Source organism: Puma concolor, chromosome C2, assembly GCF_028749965.1.
Source record: "Puma concolor isolate L17-30 chromosome C2, mPumCon1.1.hap2, whole genome shotgun sequence".
Lineage (NCBI taxonomy): Eukaryota > Metazoa > Chordata > Mammalia > Carnivora > Felidae > Puma > Puma concolor.
In genome coordinates this window covers 84,944,071-84,958,994 of record NC_141675.1, presented here as the reverse complement: position 1 = coordinate 84,958,994, position 14,924 = coordinate 84,944,071, and the positions used below count along the sequence as shown (strand labels likewise).

Sequence of the window (14,924 nt, the reverse complement as noted above, 5' to 3'; positions counted from 1 at the left end):
CATCTCTCGACAGTGGCAATGGTTTTAAAATTTCTGCCATCTGTATTTTCTAATTTTCCACAATGCATATATATATGTACCAGCTCTGTCACAGTTAAGAAGGACTGAAACAGACACCTGAAATCCTGGTAGTACTTGGTAAAGACAGGCAGTCTGTACCTATGACTCAGAGAATGAAGTGTTGCCTCAAGGAGACTAAACAGGCAAGGTTTTTAAAAAAGACTTGAATTCCTTCAGCCAAGAAACAGATCTAACTGAAGTGAATAAAACCCAGCAAACTCCTTTCTACAATGCAAAATACTAGGAAAAGTACTTTGCACAAACTTGAGTTGCACAAACTTGAAAACTTCACCAGTTCAACGAAGATTTCAATTCATTTACACATGACAGATCCACAGTGGGCATGTACTGGAAATCCAAAGAATTCACAGTGAATCTCAAATGCTAAGGGATGACCCCATGAGGAGCAATTACTATCTAGTCCCATGAAGTGTTTCTTGGCATCGCAATCACCGAGAGATTATTTGGGAAAGTATTTGGTCACTTAGCTTTGTCGTTTCTATGAATATGATAAAATTAAGAATATGAAATTTCTAAGGCAATTTTGAATTATGCTTATTCCTATGCTTATTCTAAGCAACAGTTTAGGAATGTATAAAATAGTAAAAACTTAAAATTCCTTTTGCCTTTAGCTCCCCTCTCCCAACTACCCTGAGACCCCTACTTCATAAAGTAGCACACTTCATTCAGTTTAGCGCACACCAATTCGCCCAGTTTTTTAAAAAAATATTTATTCAAATCTTGCTTAATTTTATTTTTTTAACATACTGTTCACAGGTCAGTAGATTGTTTTGTGATTAGATTTAGTTTTCAATGACTAGATTTCATTTATTTCCATCTTATAAATGGAGAGAATACATAAAACATAATTCAAAAACAAAACACACCAAAATTTAATCCCGACTTTAAAGATGTTACTTCATTCTAGACTCTCAGTAAGGAAGTGGTAAGAAATACTAGCTAGGAAAAAAAGCCTAATTTCTAGATGAAAATGTGTACATTGCTTTTTTATACATTAGAATATACACATAAACATATATCACAACATGTAAATAAAACCTACTTCAAAATGATCAACTCAATTCAATCGATACATTACTGAAGAGACCTTTCTTATCTTTGTTCTTATTTCTAATCAGTTAAAATGTGAGTTTAAGGCAAAAAGAATATACTTGCTAATAAAGCACTGAATACCAGTAGCCTACATAAGATTACAGAGAAGTAAATGTCATTTTAATCTTGTACCAACTGATCAATATCCTTCAATGCTCTCTTTAAAAGATAGAGTTAGGCCATGAAAAATGTGCTTGATTCTAAATGCCCCATTTTGAGTCTGGATTTTCTCATCAATAACCGGGAAAACGCACCACTCAGGCTCATCATGTGGAATTCTGTGTGTAAATAACTACTTCTCTAACACAGAGGACTCTCCCTGAGGATTACTTTATTCTTTGTGCCGTGTCGTCTCTCTCCTTCTCTGGCTACAACACAAAGCAGGGTCTACTTGACCTACGCAGACTCAAGGTAAAAATAATCTTTCACCACCTTCCTTAGTTTGTCAATTTCACCTTACTATGAAAAATATTATTTCACAAGTTCGCAAAATTCAAAATTTAATTGCTTTTACCCTGCACAGATGCCTTAAAGACCTCAAACGCTGATAACATAAAACAGAAAGTTACCTTATTCTGTATGCAAATGAGAGCTGTTTCAACCTTTCCATTTTTTAAATATACTCATTTCCACTAAAAACCATTCCAAAAAGTACACGAATATTAAAGAGAACGAAAATATTCGTTTAAGTTAGAACTTTAAAATGCCTAACAAACAAACAATTATGAAAGTGTCTTAGTGAACTGCATGGACTGGCAATTAGGAAATCACTGGTGACTTAGAAAGAAGTGCTTTCACTAGGGGTGAAAGCCTTATCACAAGATGTCAGCAAGGGAGTGGGTGGGTGCAGGGGTGGGTACAGGGGCGAATGCAGCAGAGGATGCAAGCTGCTCTACAAGAGAAATGAGAGGGTAGCTTTCTGGGTGACAGAGTGGAAGAAAGGTTCCTTATCATGAGAAGACTTAGCTTCCTTCCCCCTCTTTTTTAAGTCAGGAAGAGGGGGCTACTGAAGAAACCGTATGGAAAGGTCATGATTAAACAGTCACTGAACACCTACAATATATACAATACAAGGTATGGTGAGTTTATGAAAGAACCAAATCACTTGAGCAGAACTGATCGGTCAAAAGAGACTCAAAACTTTTTTTCTTAAAGTGGTTATTTTGGTTGATTTACACTTGCCTACCGTGGGAAGTCTGCCTTCTGCTCAATTAAACAACACTGGCAGTACCTCGGTAAGGTTTTTAATCTCTGGAGGAAGGTAAATAAGTAGGGAGGAGGAAAAATACTGGTCGAGCAAATGATAATGGTCTGAAAGAAGGCACAGTGAGAGACATAAGAAAGAGACAAAGGGAAAAGACTGCTTAGAAATGTGCTAGATGCAAGGAGAGACGAGACAAAGAGTATTGAGGTCTTGGCAATTATTGGCCAAAGAAATGCAGTTGCAGTGGTTAGATGTAAGCAAAACTACGGGGTCCTTAATACTTCATGTTTTCCCTCCCAGGCACTTTATCCTATTTTCTGTGACTGAGCCTTTAAAAATAAAAACCAAACCCTCTTTGGGCCTATGGACTCAGAATTCTACAATTCAATGCCACTCGTTTCTCTTCAGTGCCCTTTAAGATTCATTTTCTTCAGTTGTATCGACAGACACAAAATGACTATGCTACTACAGATACAGTTCAAATAACCGAACAAATTTTCAAGAGTCATACAGTTTCTAAGACTCCACTAAAAGATATATGTCAATTTTATCCCAATTAATAAAACGACCAGTTTTACTGCTGTGAACAGGAAGAACCCTCTAGAGTACAGATCTGGGGGCAGGAGGGTGGATGGTGGTGGAGCAGAGAAAAATCCCCTATGGAGACGTGTTAAAATTTGCATGCCAGAGCCCTAACTCTGGAAAAATAGTTTTAGATGGGAGTTCCCTTTTTCATAATTTTAAGTTCCGGATTCTGAGTATAACAATCATGTTCTAGGATAATTTTCAGCCTCACACTACTTCGTGGCCACTATTGTGATCCATAATGGCCTTCAAGGATATGGCAGGTGTGGGAGAAGTCCAGGAATGTGGAGTAACCAAAGGAAATTTAATTGGAGAGTATCTTGACATTCCTCCTTTCTAAATAAAGAACAACAAAATCATTCTGAGGGTTCCATCTAGATATGTTCTGACTATTTCTTATTCAAGTTTTATCACAGCATAAAGATATTTCTTAACTACCCTATAAATCAGAATTCTGTTTTAGAGCTAATAAAAAAAATCTTAAACATTTTAATTGTAGTTGGGACACATGTTACATTAGTTTCAGGTGTACAACATAGTGACTTGACATATCTATATGTTACACCACGCTCACCATCCGTCACCACATAACGCTATTACAGTACCACTGACTCCATTCCCCATGCCATACCAATAAAGGACCTTTTTGGATTTAAGCAGCTATGGTGCATTTCTCTTCCGGTTTTAGCTTTTAAAATGGCAGCACTGGTTCATTCTGCTCTCACGCCCTTTTTATCACCACAATTTCAAAAATACACTAGTGTATTAATAAGGAACAAAGTTTTCCTTATAAAAATGATGTGTTAGTGAGTATCTGGTAGCTTGGGGAAAAAGAAAATGTCCATCTAAGGTTTTAGAGTCAAAACTGAATCTTATGCACACTAAGAGACAAAGCTTGCAACTCTGCTCCTTTCTAATTATCAAGAGAAAGCACAGGATGGATTATAAGAGGAGACTGGGAGAGGGAAGAGACACAAAGACAAGCCCCACCAGCATTGTACACTCACAAGAGAAACAAACTTTAAGTTTTAAGAAACAATTGCTGGCTGTCTGGGAGATGCCCAGGCATCAAACAATAAAGAACAGTCGAAAGAGGCGAGAGGCGAGCCCGCTGCTGACTCCTGCTCCCTAATCCCCCGGCTCCAGTGAAAGGCCAGCTGTTGCCACCTCGTGTAGGGAGTCAGCAGGGCAAATCAACTGCAGGAGAAAAAAAAGCTGCGGATATTGGAAAATTCTAATTTACCAGGCTCTCTAATGTTTTTAACATTAAGGGCATCAAACTATATCATTAAAATGAGCCTGTGCAATGGCAGCCCAAGTAAAGGAGTTTATCACTGTTTATCACTTTCATTAGTAAATGAGATGTAATGAAGTTACTCAAGATTGTACTGAAGCACATCTTCAACTCATATAAAGTACAAAAAGTAGGAAGCAATACACCGAAATTTATTATTACACATTTCAATGCTCCCAGACCAGCTCAAAAACCCCTCAACTTAGAGAACAGCCATTCTGCTCAAATATAGATTCTCTATCTATTACAAGAGGATCTTAAGACTCTAAGCATGAACACATCACACTGAAAAGCTGTGTCTGAATTTTGGGCAACTTACAAACTACTTAATTAACAACGGTGGAATCTGACAGAATACACTTCGAGACATGCTCACAAGACATATAAAGAAAATTAACCCCTTCAATGTGGTCAGTAGCTTGGTTTACTTTAGTAAACACTTTAGTGTCCCCTTACCCAGATGTTCCAACTCTATCAAAGTTTTCATGTCCTTTCAAAGTTTAAATATTAAATCACTACTATCTATGTCTTTCTGACCCACTCTGCAAAGGATACTGCTAACTATAACCTTCCAAATGTAAAGGACTATATTTTATGTAATTATATTTTTCTATGGCTTGAGTTTTTTTTCTCAAATTAGTTCAGCACAGTAGTTAAAAGACCTGGACTCAAATCTTCCATATCCTTATCTATAAAATAAGACAAATGACTATACCTATGAGAATGCATATAAGGCACACAGCCTAATCCCGGCACAGCGAAAGTATTCAAATATTAGCTCACATTCATAAACAGTTTCTGATATAAACAGGTTCTGATATAAAAATGAAAAGAAATGTATTGTAAAGTCAGAAGGGAAAGACCGTAGATCTTAGAGCGATCGAAATGATTTGTAATGCCCCTTTAATTCTTGGGTATCAAGGGTTCTTTGATTATGTGCACAGAGAATGAAAAGTAATTCAGGCTTTAGTGAACAAGAATTTAAAAAGAAAACTAAGCTCTAAATCCCAAGCAATTGATAGGAAGGTCCAAAACTCACACTACCCTAGTTAACAGTTGGTACAACATTCATATAACAAACGATGAAAGAATTTCCATGCTGTTTTGGTGAAATGCAGTTTAGCAACATTACAGCAATTGTTACCGGTGCCCAGATACTCCATTTCCAGGGTGGGATGAACAAATTCCAAAATGTCTGTGAGACGCTAGCACTATCACTTGTTTTATATGGTGACAATCATAAAAGATTTCACAAATCATAAAACAGCTCATTATAGAAAGAAAAACTTGGAACTGAGCTATATACTATTCTAATCCTCCCCTCTTCAAAGAAGGCATTTTAAAACTGCAGTCTGTTTCAATAAGTAGATTGAACATATTATTAACCCAAATAGATTTTATCTAAGTTGACACTGTATTTAAATATCTATAAAAAATCCTTTGAAATAAAATCTGCTATATAAAATCACAAGAATTTCATCAAGGTTGTAGTGGGCATATTTCAACACTAAACAGTTCTAAGTGTAATCTGATGCTGTAAATAAGGAATTTAGGTGGAAAGATGAGTCATGTCTTTTATCAAACTGTCCAGGAAGTAACTCAGCCTTTTGACATATTCAGAGATCCCATTTAAAAAATTCTAATTTTCTCTAAATTATTTTCATATGACCATGATATATTTATATAAACAAATCCAGTTATAAAAACAACTTTTTACCCTTTTTATGTAAAAATCATCTCAGACTCAGAGAAAAGCTGTAAGAATACTACATAGAACATATTTTTTCTGAATAATTTACTGTCATTACATCCCATATACCCTAAATACTGTATTATTGTGTATTAGCTACAAATAAAGATATTTTCCTAAATAATCCCAATTTAACAATCAAGATTTAAAAATTAACGCTGATGTATTGCTACCATGGAACCTTCAGATCTCATTCAAGTTTTGCCAACCGTCCCATTAATGTCCTTTAGAGCAACAAGGTCAGGTTCAGGATCACACATTGCATTTTGTTTCCATGCTCTTTCGACCTGGAATAGTTCCTCACGATTTCCTTGTTTCTCATGATCTTGATACATTTGAAGATTACAGGCCAATTATTATATAGACTGTGCCTCAATCTGGGTTTGTCTGATATACCTTTATGATTAGATTTAAGTTATACATCTTTGGCACAAATATCCAAGGAGTGATATGGGTTTTTCCCACTGCATTCTGGAAGGCTGCACACAGTTCTGATTTGGCGGTAACTGATAATAACAACTCTGACGGCTTGATTAAGCTGGTTGTTGCCAGCCTTCTCCACTGTACAGTTACTTTTTCCTCTTTTAATTATTCTGTGTGGAGATACTTTGTGTGCTTATATGAACACCGCATTCCTTATCACTGGTTTTACTCACTGATATAATTAATTTTATTCATTTGCTTACACAATCATCAATTTATAGAATCCTGTTTTATTAAATGGGTCACAGTCTGTACCTGTGATTATTTATTTTGATGCCCAAATTGTCCTAGTTGTAGCCAGCGGGAGCCTTTTCAAGCTGGCTTCTCTGCCTTGCTGCCATGTTCCCATCTCCCTTCATGTACTTTCTTACTTTCTCATCTTAGGAAGCTCCAGGTTCATCCTAACGTTTTCTTGCTCCAGCTGTGGATTCCACTACATCTCCAAAGAGCCCTGGTCCCTACATACGACTTCTTTTCTACAGACAAGAAGGGGTGGGCTCTTCTTTCACTTCTTTGGTCTTCCTAACTCAGGACAATCAGTTGATGAATTTCCAAAGGAAAGTGGTGAAATGATTTAAAACTGAGCACATTTATTTAATAACACTGGCAAAAAATACGATGCATCAAACTTTCCCGAGTCTCCACAATACTCTGCCCCTGTACTGATTTGAAATTGTAGTAAAAACTCTTTTGGCTGCTTCCCTTTCTCTGAATTCCGTTAACTATATATTCCACTTGAATATGCTGTACTAAAAACTTTGATCCAAGTAATACAGTAGTTACTGTCCAAACTTTGAAAGTTTTCTGGCTGAAAGGATCCCTGATCATATTCCCAAGTGTTACATTAAAGATAAACAGTATGGGAAAGGTACTCCCAAGATTCTTCTCCAACTAATAGACAAAGTCATGGCTCATCTCCTTCAGTGTGAATGATGAAGCCGAGTCACTGGTGAAACACTTGCTTCCAAGGCCATTATTTGGTACATTAACATGACCATAATTTTATATGTACAAAAGTAGTAAATCACTTCAAGGGAGTCATATGAGTACTTTCTCAGGAAAACCAGCAGGATAATCTAAGACTTGGCTTGACAGTGCACAAATCTGTGTTAGCAATACACTTTCTTCAAGTAATCAAACCGGGACTGGAACGTAATGGGGTTATATAAGGCTCTATTACAAGACGTGAGAAAAGACCCACTGTTTTTAATCACTCACAATTATATATGCTGGTAAAATACAGTGAAGTATTTCACTGTCTGATAACCATGTCCAGGGGGATACAAAAGAAATATATTTGTACACCTTGCAACACTGACACACCTCTTCCTGTAACAGCACTAATGCAGCATAAAATTGTGAAGCAGGGACTTGCAAGGGGTTTTTGAACTAATTCTCCTCAAAACCCTCCTAGCAATATAGTAACTATTGGAGTGATTTTTACAAACAAAGAGGCTAAGGCTCTGACAGATATCCTGCCTGAGATAATATAGCTAGTGAAGGGCAGATCACATTCCAACACAGATCTATAAGCTAGCACAAACTGAATTATTTGGACAATGTGGCATGAAAAGAACCAGAAGAAAAGGAACAGAAAGTGGAAATGAGAGCTAAAATGAGATACATTTCGAATACAAGATTATTTAAAGGCAGAAAGGAGAGAAAAGAGAGCAAACGACGTGCTGAGGTCACAGAGAAAGGGACGAGACAGTGGTGGAGTGCATGTGGCTGAGTCGCAGGGTATTAAACAGGAAAACCACTGGTTTCTCTCAGGTACTCTAGGGTATTATAGTGACATAAATTCAGTTTAGAAACAGTTTTCAAATTTGAAGAATTTCTTCCTATTTAGTATCTGCTTTCTCTTAGATATCAGAAAACTCCTAAGACAGTAAATTTAAGCATACGTTGAAAGGAAAAATACTTTGTTTCATGAAATTACATAAGGGAAACCTGTAACGAAGTAAGCTCAGACAGAAGCACCAACCTCAGTATTTTTATGTTTGTTTAACATAACTCTTTCACGGATTTCCTTGGGTTCTCAAGGATCTAAGTAAATCTCAATATGTAATCCAAGTACCTGAAAACTAGGACTGCACTAGCATTCAGGAAAGAACCAAACATCCCCCACAAACTAAGTGACAAAGTGATCAGTAAGGCCAAGCTAGGCTGGAGATGTGGGAGCGGTGGTGAGAGGGGAAAGCCCTGTGGGCCTAGTGGAGGTGTTAGAACCTGAGCCGGGCGAAGAGGGTGTTCACATGGGGGTACCAGTGGCCTGGCCTGGTAGTGAGGAGAGTATCTGTGGAGGAGGGCAGTCCAGTCTGGTGCAGGGTACTGGAGCACACATAGGATGAAGAGGGCGTCCTCTAAAAAAAGCAGGACCTGGCTTCTGGTGAGGAGGGTGTCCTTGGGCAGGGGAAGACGTGGGAAGGATAAAGGGGGACATGCCTGGCACACGATGCCAGTGCATGAGCTCAGTAAAAAGGACTCTGTGAAGGGCAACGTGGCATGGGGTATCAGAGCCTGGATGAGGTAAAAAGGGTGTCAACACAGGGTGAGGTGCTGTGGTGGTGGCCTGGAGTTGGGTGATCAGAGCCTGAGCTGGGTGAGAAGGATGCCTGTGCAATGAAGGGGACGGTGACAAGTTTCGTTACATATAGGGAGACTGATCAAAGTAAGTAAATATATTAAGGATACTTGGAGCCAGATTTCTCATTGTCAGCAAAAGGAGAAAAAAACAATGAACCCTGTATTACTGAATTAAAATGGAAAGTACCAGTGACAACTTACGGCTTTCAACATAGACGTATACATGTGATTAGGAATACAGGCGTAAACGTGCGGACGTGCATCTGCACATGTACGCACACGTGCGCGCACACGCACGAATGCATACAGCATCTGCTCCCCAGCTCCTTCCACTGAGAGGGTCTGGGAGCAGTGATAGTCCAATGACAATGAGCATTCCTAGGACCCAGCTCTTAATTTCTAACTACTATTCTGCAAAGCAAGGAAGCTGGATCAAAGTACAGGATGAGCACAGAACATCTTGTTACACGGAAGGACAGTATCAGGACAACACACGACACTTGAACAGGGTCTGAAGATTAGACGCAGTAACCGATCAGTGTCAACATCCTGATTCTGATGGTTGCATTACGGCTGCTATGAGAAACCTTGGTTTCTAAGAAACACACATTAAAGTACTGCAAGTGATGGGGCTATGAGTTAGCACCTTTCTCTCAAACAGTCAGTGGAAAAAATGTTCTTTGCATGCACATTTCTATAGTTTGAGAGTAACTGGATGAACAAATAATGGAAATGGGGAAGGAGAAAAGGCAGGAAGGTAGAGGGCAGGAAGAACCACTTACTGAGGTCTTCAGCCAGCTGAACTCGTTTGCCAGTGAGCAGTTTTACCTTCTTCTCGCTGTCTTCAGCAAAATCTTCCAATACCTCTTTCACATTTTTCTCTAATCGCCTGACTATTCAAAGTAAACAAAAACTTGAGGAGCTGTGTTTCTAATGAATGCACAAGGATGATAAAATTAGCAGTATTTGGAGGGTAAGTTCTTATTTTTCTCATCGAGTTTGATCTATTAAGTTCAAACTTCCCACAGTTACAGGGAGAATCTTTACTTCTCATATAATACTTTTATCAGCATAAAACTAATACAATTCTCAGAGACGGTCATATTCTTAAGCCCTAACTCTTTAATGGAAGTGCAGGTTTCTCCCCCAAAAACTACGTGAAGCTTAGGAGTCCTTTTCTAACAGAATTTTTGTGTCATGAGGGGAGACTCTTGGTACGTTTTATCTCCCATCTTTCCCAATTATGACTTACTTTCACTCATATTTTCAGGGCAGATTTAATTTTCAATTGTTCTAATAAACCTATTTTTAAAGAAGTATCTTGGCATCATTCTATTAAATGAATATTACTACTATTATTTTTGCTGTCAAAGTTAGAAAGTGGTCCCTCTGTGGCTTACCTTCAGTGTTCGTAAGTTGCTGCCTCAAAGTATTTGCAGTGATGGCAAGCATGCGTTGTATTCGCCAGAACAGGACAACATCATTGCATTCCAACTAAAATATTAGGTCAGTAAGATTACCAGATGCAAATTTAAAAGTGAAAACCATGATCACAAACACATACGACTGACTACTAAAGTTAATACCTATACCCTAAGCTTTAACAAAAAACCTCAGATTTATCTAATACACGTACTCCTATCGCAGATAGAAGCCACCGAATCATTTCTGCTCAGGGTTCACGAACTTCCACGTGATTTGCATTCAATTTACCTCACTCCTATATAGCTTTGTTTTGATTCCGAGGACAAAGCAAATGAATCTGGGAAGTAGAGAATTTCATGACATTATATACAAGTGGAAATTCACAGCATATACCCTTAATTTGTATTTAGTTTCCGCTAACAACCATGTTAGCTTAAATATGTCCTTAGGTTAACCTCTTTTCTTCGAGCACGCATGCAAGCCAGTTCTGAAATGCAGCTTGTAGATAAAAATAAATTAATGATATGCTTCAAAAAGAGCTTATTCTGTAGAGAGGTCTTCTCAACGATTAAATTACGCAAAACACTTGCCATTTTTTACATAGGTATAGTTACATACAAATTTCCTTTAAGCTGTAGAAAACTCAAAAGCATTTTAGGGGCCTTTGATCACTAATAGAGTTCTTTCAGAGCACTTCTACTTACAAGAAAATGCTCAAAATACATCAGTCTGCTGCCACCTAGCGGTTACTTTGTGAAACATGACATTACACTGTACAACTTCATACACTTCTTTCAAAGAATTATTTAAAGATTTTGGTGATATAAAGAAATACAATATAGGAAAAAGCACAATAAAAGCTGTTTTTTCAGGATGATGTCCACTATGCAAATGGATTATGTTATACACATGCACAACTATAAAGATTAACAGACATATAAAAATGTTAACTAAAATTACTTCTAGGTCAGGGGATTATAAGTGACTTATTCCTTAATAAGGAATATTAGTAAGTGACTATTTCCCTTTGCAATTTTCTTTTACATTTCTTTACTGTATTTCCACAACAAGAATGTGTTATTTTCTAATACAAAAAAGTTAATTCTTAAAAAAAAAAAAAAATTAACTGGGTTAGTGCCTGTTCTCTGCACACAAAATCTTATTGTGTGTAAAATATAAAGTGGTAAAAACCTTAGAAAAGATAGGAGTTAGGTTATTCTTCAGACATAAATCATATATACTTTTTCCCAGCAGATCAAAAGACTTAAAACTAATGCTAAAGCTATAGTTAACTTTCAAGCATCCAAACAACCATCACTAAAAGCATTTTCCCTGGTTTTTAGACACTTTACCTCAGAATCTACAAAATGCCTTTGGTAGTAGTAAAAGCCTCTTCGACAAAGGTTACAATGGTTTAGAGCTGTTTTCAAGAAATGTCTTCTATAAACTTGGTGCCAAGTATCTTTAATCTAAAATGAAGGAAGAAAACAAAACCAAAGAGTTACTGTACACTCCCCTCAGGTTGACCAAACACATTCTGAAAAGTCATCCACGAAGTTTATTTATAAAAAAGTTAATTAAAACTAGTGGCAGTGTTATTCTACCAATCATTTTTACCCATTAAGAAAAATATTTTTTTAAGACAAAAGATTAGATTTACCACTACTCTGACCCCTTACCAGTTTATATACTTCCAAATATGTAGTGTTTTTAACAACTGTTGTTATTACATTCAAATAATCATTCTGTAGAGTAGATAGGGTTGGGATTATTACCGCCCCTAGTTAGAGGTAAGGGGCCCCAAGGAAAAAGAGGTTGTGAGCCTTATCTAAGGACAGAGTCAGGACTAGGAAGCTGGTCTCAGACCATCAACCCAACAGTTATTTCCTTTCTGATCACTACATCTTGCTGTTACCATAGCAAAATGACTCCTGCTGTGTCATTATTACGTAGTTTGTCAAAGTGTTCAAGGTTCTTGCAAGCGTCTTTTCTAAGTAGACCAGTAATAATCGTACGCAGGTACAACCAGTACAATCAACGCTATGTAACACAGAGGAAAGTGGAAGCTCAGAGATGATGTCAGTATTACTAGCGAATGGGATGGAACTGCGCTAGAATTCACATCTCTGACAGTAGTCCATCTGCTATGTTTGTCATAATTATCTTGTTATCTATTTTATAGCTTCATCAAGTGCACTGGAAGAACAAAATGTCTCTTGGAAAAAGGGCTGAGATTTTCTTGCTCAGAGAAAGTCAATATATACAGCCAATCCATATCCTAATATGCAGGCAAAGTCCAAGGATGGATAAATTAAATTCATATTCAACTAATAATTTCATGTAATCATTAGTTTTAATTTCATTTTCTATTTACAAATAATGCTACATGTAACAGCTTTAACTTGCTTTGAGTTTTACCAGTTTTCTTGTTCTGACCTCCTGGGGAATTTAAATTAAATATACTCATTTCTCAAGTGCAAAAATATAAATAGTAGATAATCTTTAAAAGAACTTCTGTGTGGCTCTGAAACTTCTTATATGATTGTTTTCCCTCTTAGAATTATTTTTCTAATTGGGTTTCACTAAGTTAACTTAAGCTAATATTAAAATAAGGTTTTATTTTTATTTTTTAATTTTTTTTAACATTTATTTATTTTTGAGAAACAGAGTGAGACAAAGCGTGAGCGGGGGGCGGGGCAGAGAGAGAAGGAGACACAAAATCTGAAGCAGGCTCCAGGCCCTGAGCAAGAGGTCAGCACAGAGCCTGATGCGGGTCTCGAACCCACAAACTGTGAGATCGTGATGTGAGCCAAAGTTGGACGCTCAATTGACTGAGCCACCCAGGCGCCCCTTAAAATGAGGTTTTAATCCCTTACACTCTAACTGGGGTACACAGGCCCAGAAACAGTTATTTTTTTCAAATCTTCCCCAAATAAGCATCATGAAAATAAGCAAAACATAGTCTGTAATTATTTTTATTCTCATATTTATGATGATGATGTGAGGAAAATGAGATAGAACCCCAAGGCACTACTCAATTTAATACAAACTTAACATTCACATTTTTTCTAAATCCACTCATACCTGATTAAGGCACTTTTTTTTTTTTTTTTTTTTTTTTTAAGAGAGAGAGCGAGTGAGCAGCAGAGGGGCAGAGACAGAGAGAGAAAATCTCAAGCAGGCTCCACACTCAGTGTGGAGCCTGACATGGGGCTTGATCCCACCACGCTGGGATCATGACCAGAGCTGAAATCAAGAGTCAGACACTCAACCGACTGAGCCACCCAGCGTCCCTGATTAAGGTACATTTGACAGAGAAAACATATATATATAAATGAAACACACTGAAGCAGAACTTCTATTTTGCAATCTGAAACAGCGTAACGTGGTGCAGAGATGTGACTGGGCTTCACCTCCTTTTGCAAGAGCTAACTGCTGAACATGCCCAGGTACTTCACTTTTCCAAGTCTCAAACTCCTCATTACAAATTAAAGTATTACCCGTAAGAAAACACCACCAAGAATAAATCTCTACTCTGTACACAACCAAAGTGACTGTTTTTACTGTCAGCAAAAGTACACGTGACCCAAGTCAGGTCAAGCACTTCTATATCCGAGTAACATGTGAGAAGTAGCAACATTTTACCGCAAGAACAAAGATTAAGGAAGTAAGTTCAGGCTTTTCCGCAATATTTATTACCAAGCTTGGGTCCACTTCTACCCCTCGGGATTCCAGGTTCTTTCGCACTGTGGTTATCTCATCGCTTGCGAGATATGCCGGGTGCTCCTCGTTACACTTCAACATCTTCTCCAATTCGTTCTTGGTTTCATTGTGGACAAACTTGAAATTGTTTAAAAGAGAATTCTGCTTTAGATGGTTCATGATTTGCCACGCTTATAAAAACAGAGCCCTGATTTTAGTTAAGTACACTGCTCCTGCACAATAGGTGACCAGCCCCACACAGAAAACAAGAAAGAACACAGTCCCCAGCTTACGATACAGGACAATGGCTCTGGGAAGCAGAATAAACTGGACTTATATGAGGAGAAAGAAACAAACAAGAAATTAGCCACATTTGTTATATATTTTGCTTTTGATGAAATGGTTTATTGTCAAAGCTACAGCACCAGGTAGCTTACTGTATACTTTCTTGACCTTAGAGTAGGATATCAGTCTAGGAAAGAGTACCCTGAATATATGGGAAGAGATAATGTTCTAATAAATGCCTCATATCTAAGAACTAGATGGCTGTAAGAACTTGCACCTGCTGACAGGCTTCTTTTCTGATAAATATGAAATTCATAGTTGGGATTTAAAAAAAAAGATTTCTAATAAAAATTGTGCTTTAAACTGCTTCTGCAAGGTGCTTATCATTCCTTTTTTTAAAATTTATTTCTAAATAATCTTTAAACCCAACATGGGGC

At 37.4% G+C, this 14,924-nt stretch overlaps 1 protein-coding gene across 6 annotated transcripts in view; it reads right to left on the bottom strand.

Moving 5' to 3' along the window:
• Positions 1-14,924, bottom strand: part of OPA1 (OPA1 mitochondrial dynamin like GTPase) — an 86,873-nt gene that overhangs the window by 14,709 nt on the left and 57,240 nt on the right. For 5 of the 6 annotated variants that reach the window (XR_015240209.1, XM_025913788.2, XM_086675024.1 and 2 more), the window contains 4 exons: positions 14,200-14,340; positions 11,853-11,969; positions 10,476-10,569; positions 9,858-9,968 (listed from right to left, as the gene is read on the bottom strand). Coding sequence is in view for 4 of the 6 variants with exons in the window: in XM_025913788.2 (XP_025769573.1) it covers positions 9,858-9,968; positions 10,476-10,569; positions 11,853-11,969; positions 14,200-14,340 (463 nt within the window). In the remaining 2 variants the exon portion in view is untranslated. Of the gene's footprint in view, positions 1-9,857; positions 10,006-10,475; positions 10,570-11,852; positions 11,970-14,199; positions 14,341-14,924 lie in introns of all 6 variants that reach the window. The other variant, XR_015240210.1, reaches the window with a different exon arrangement.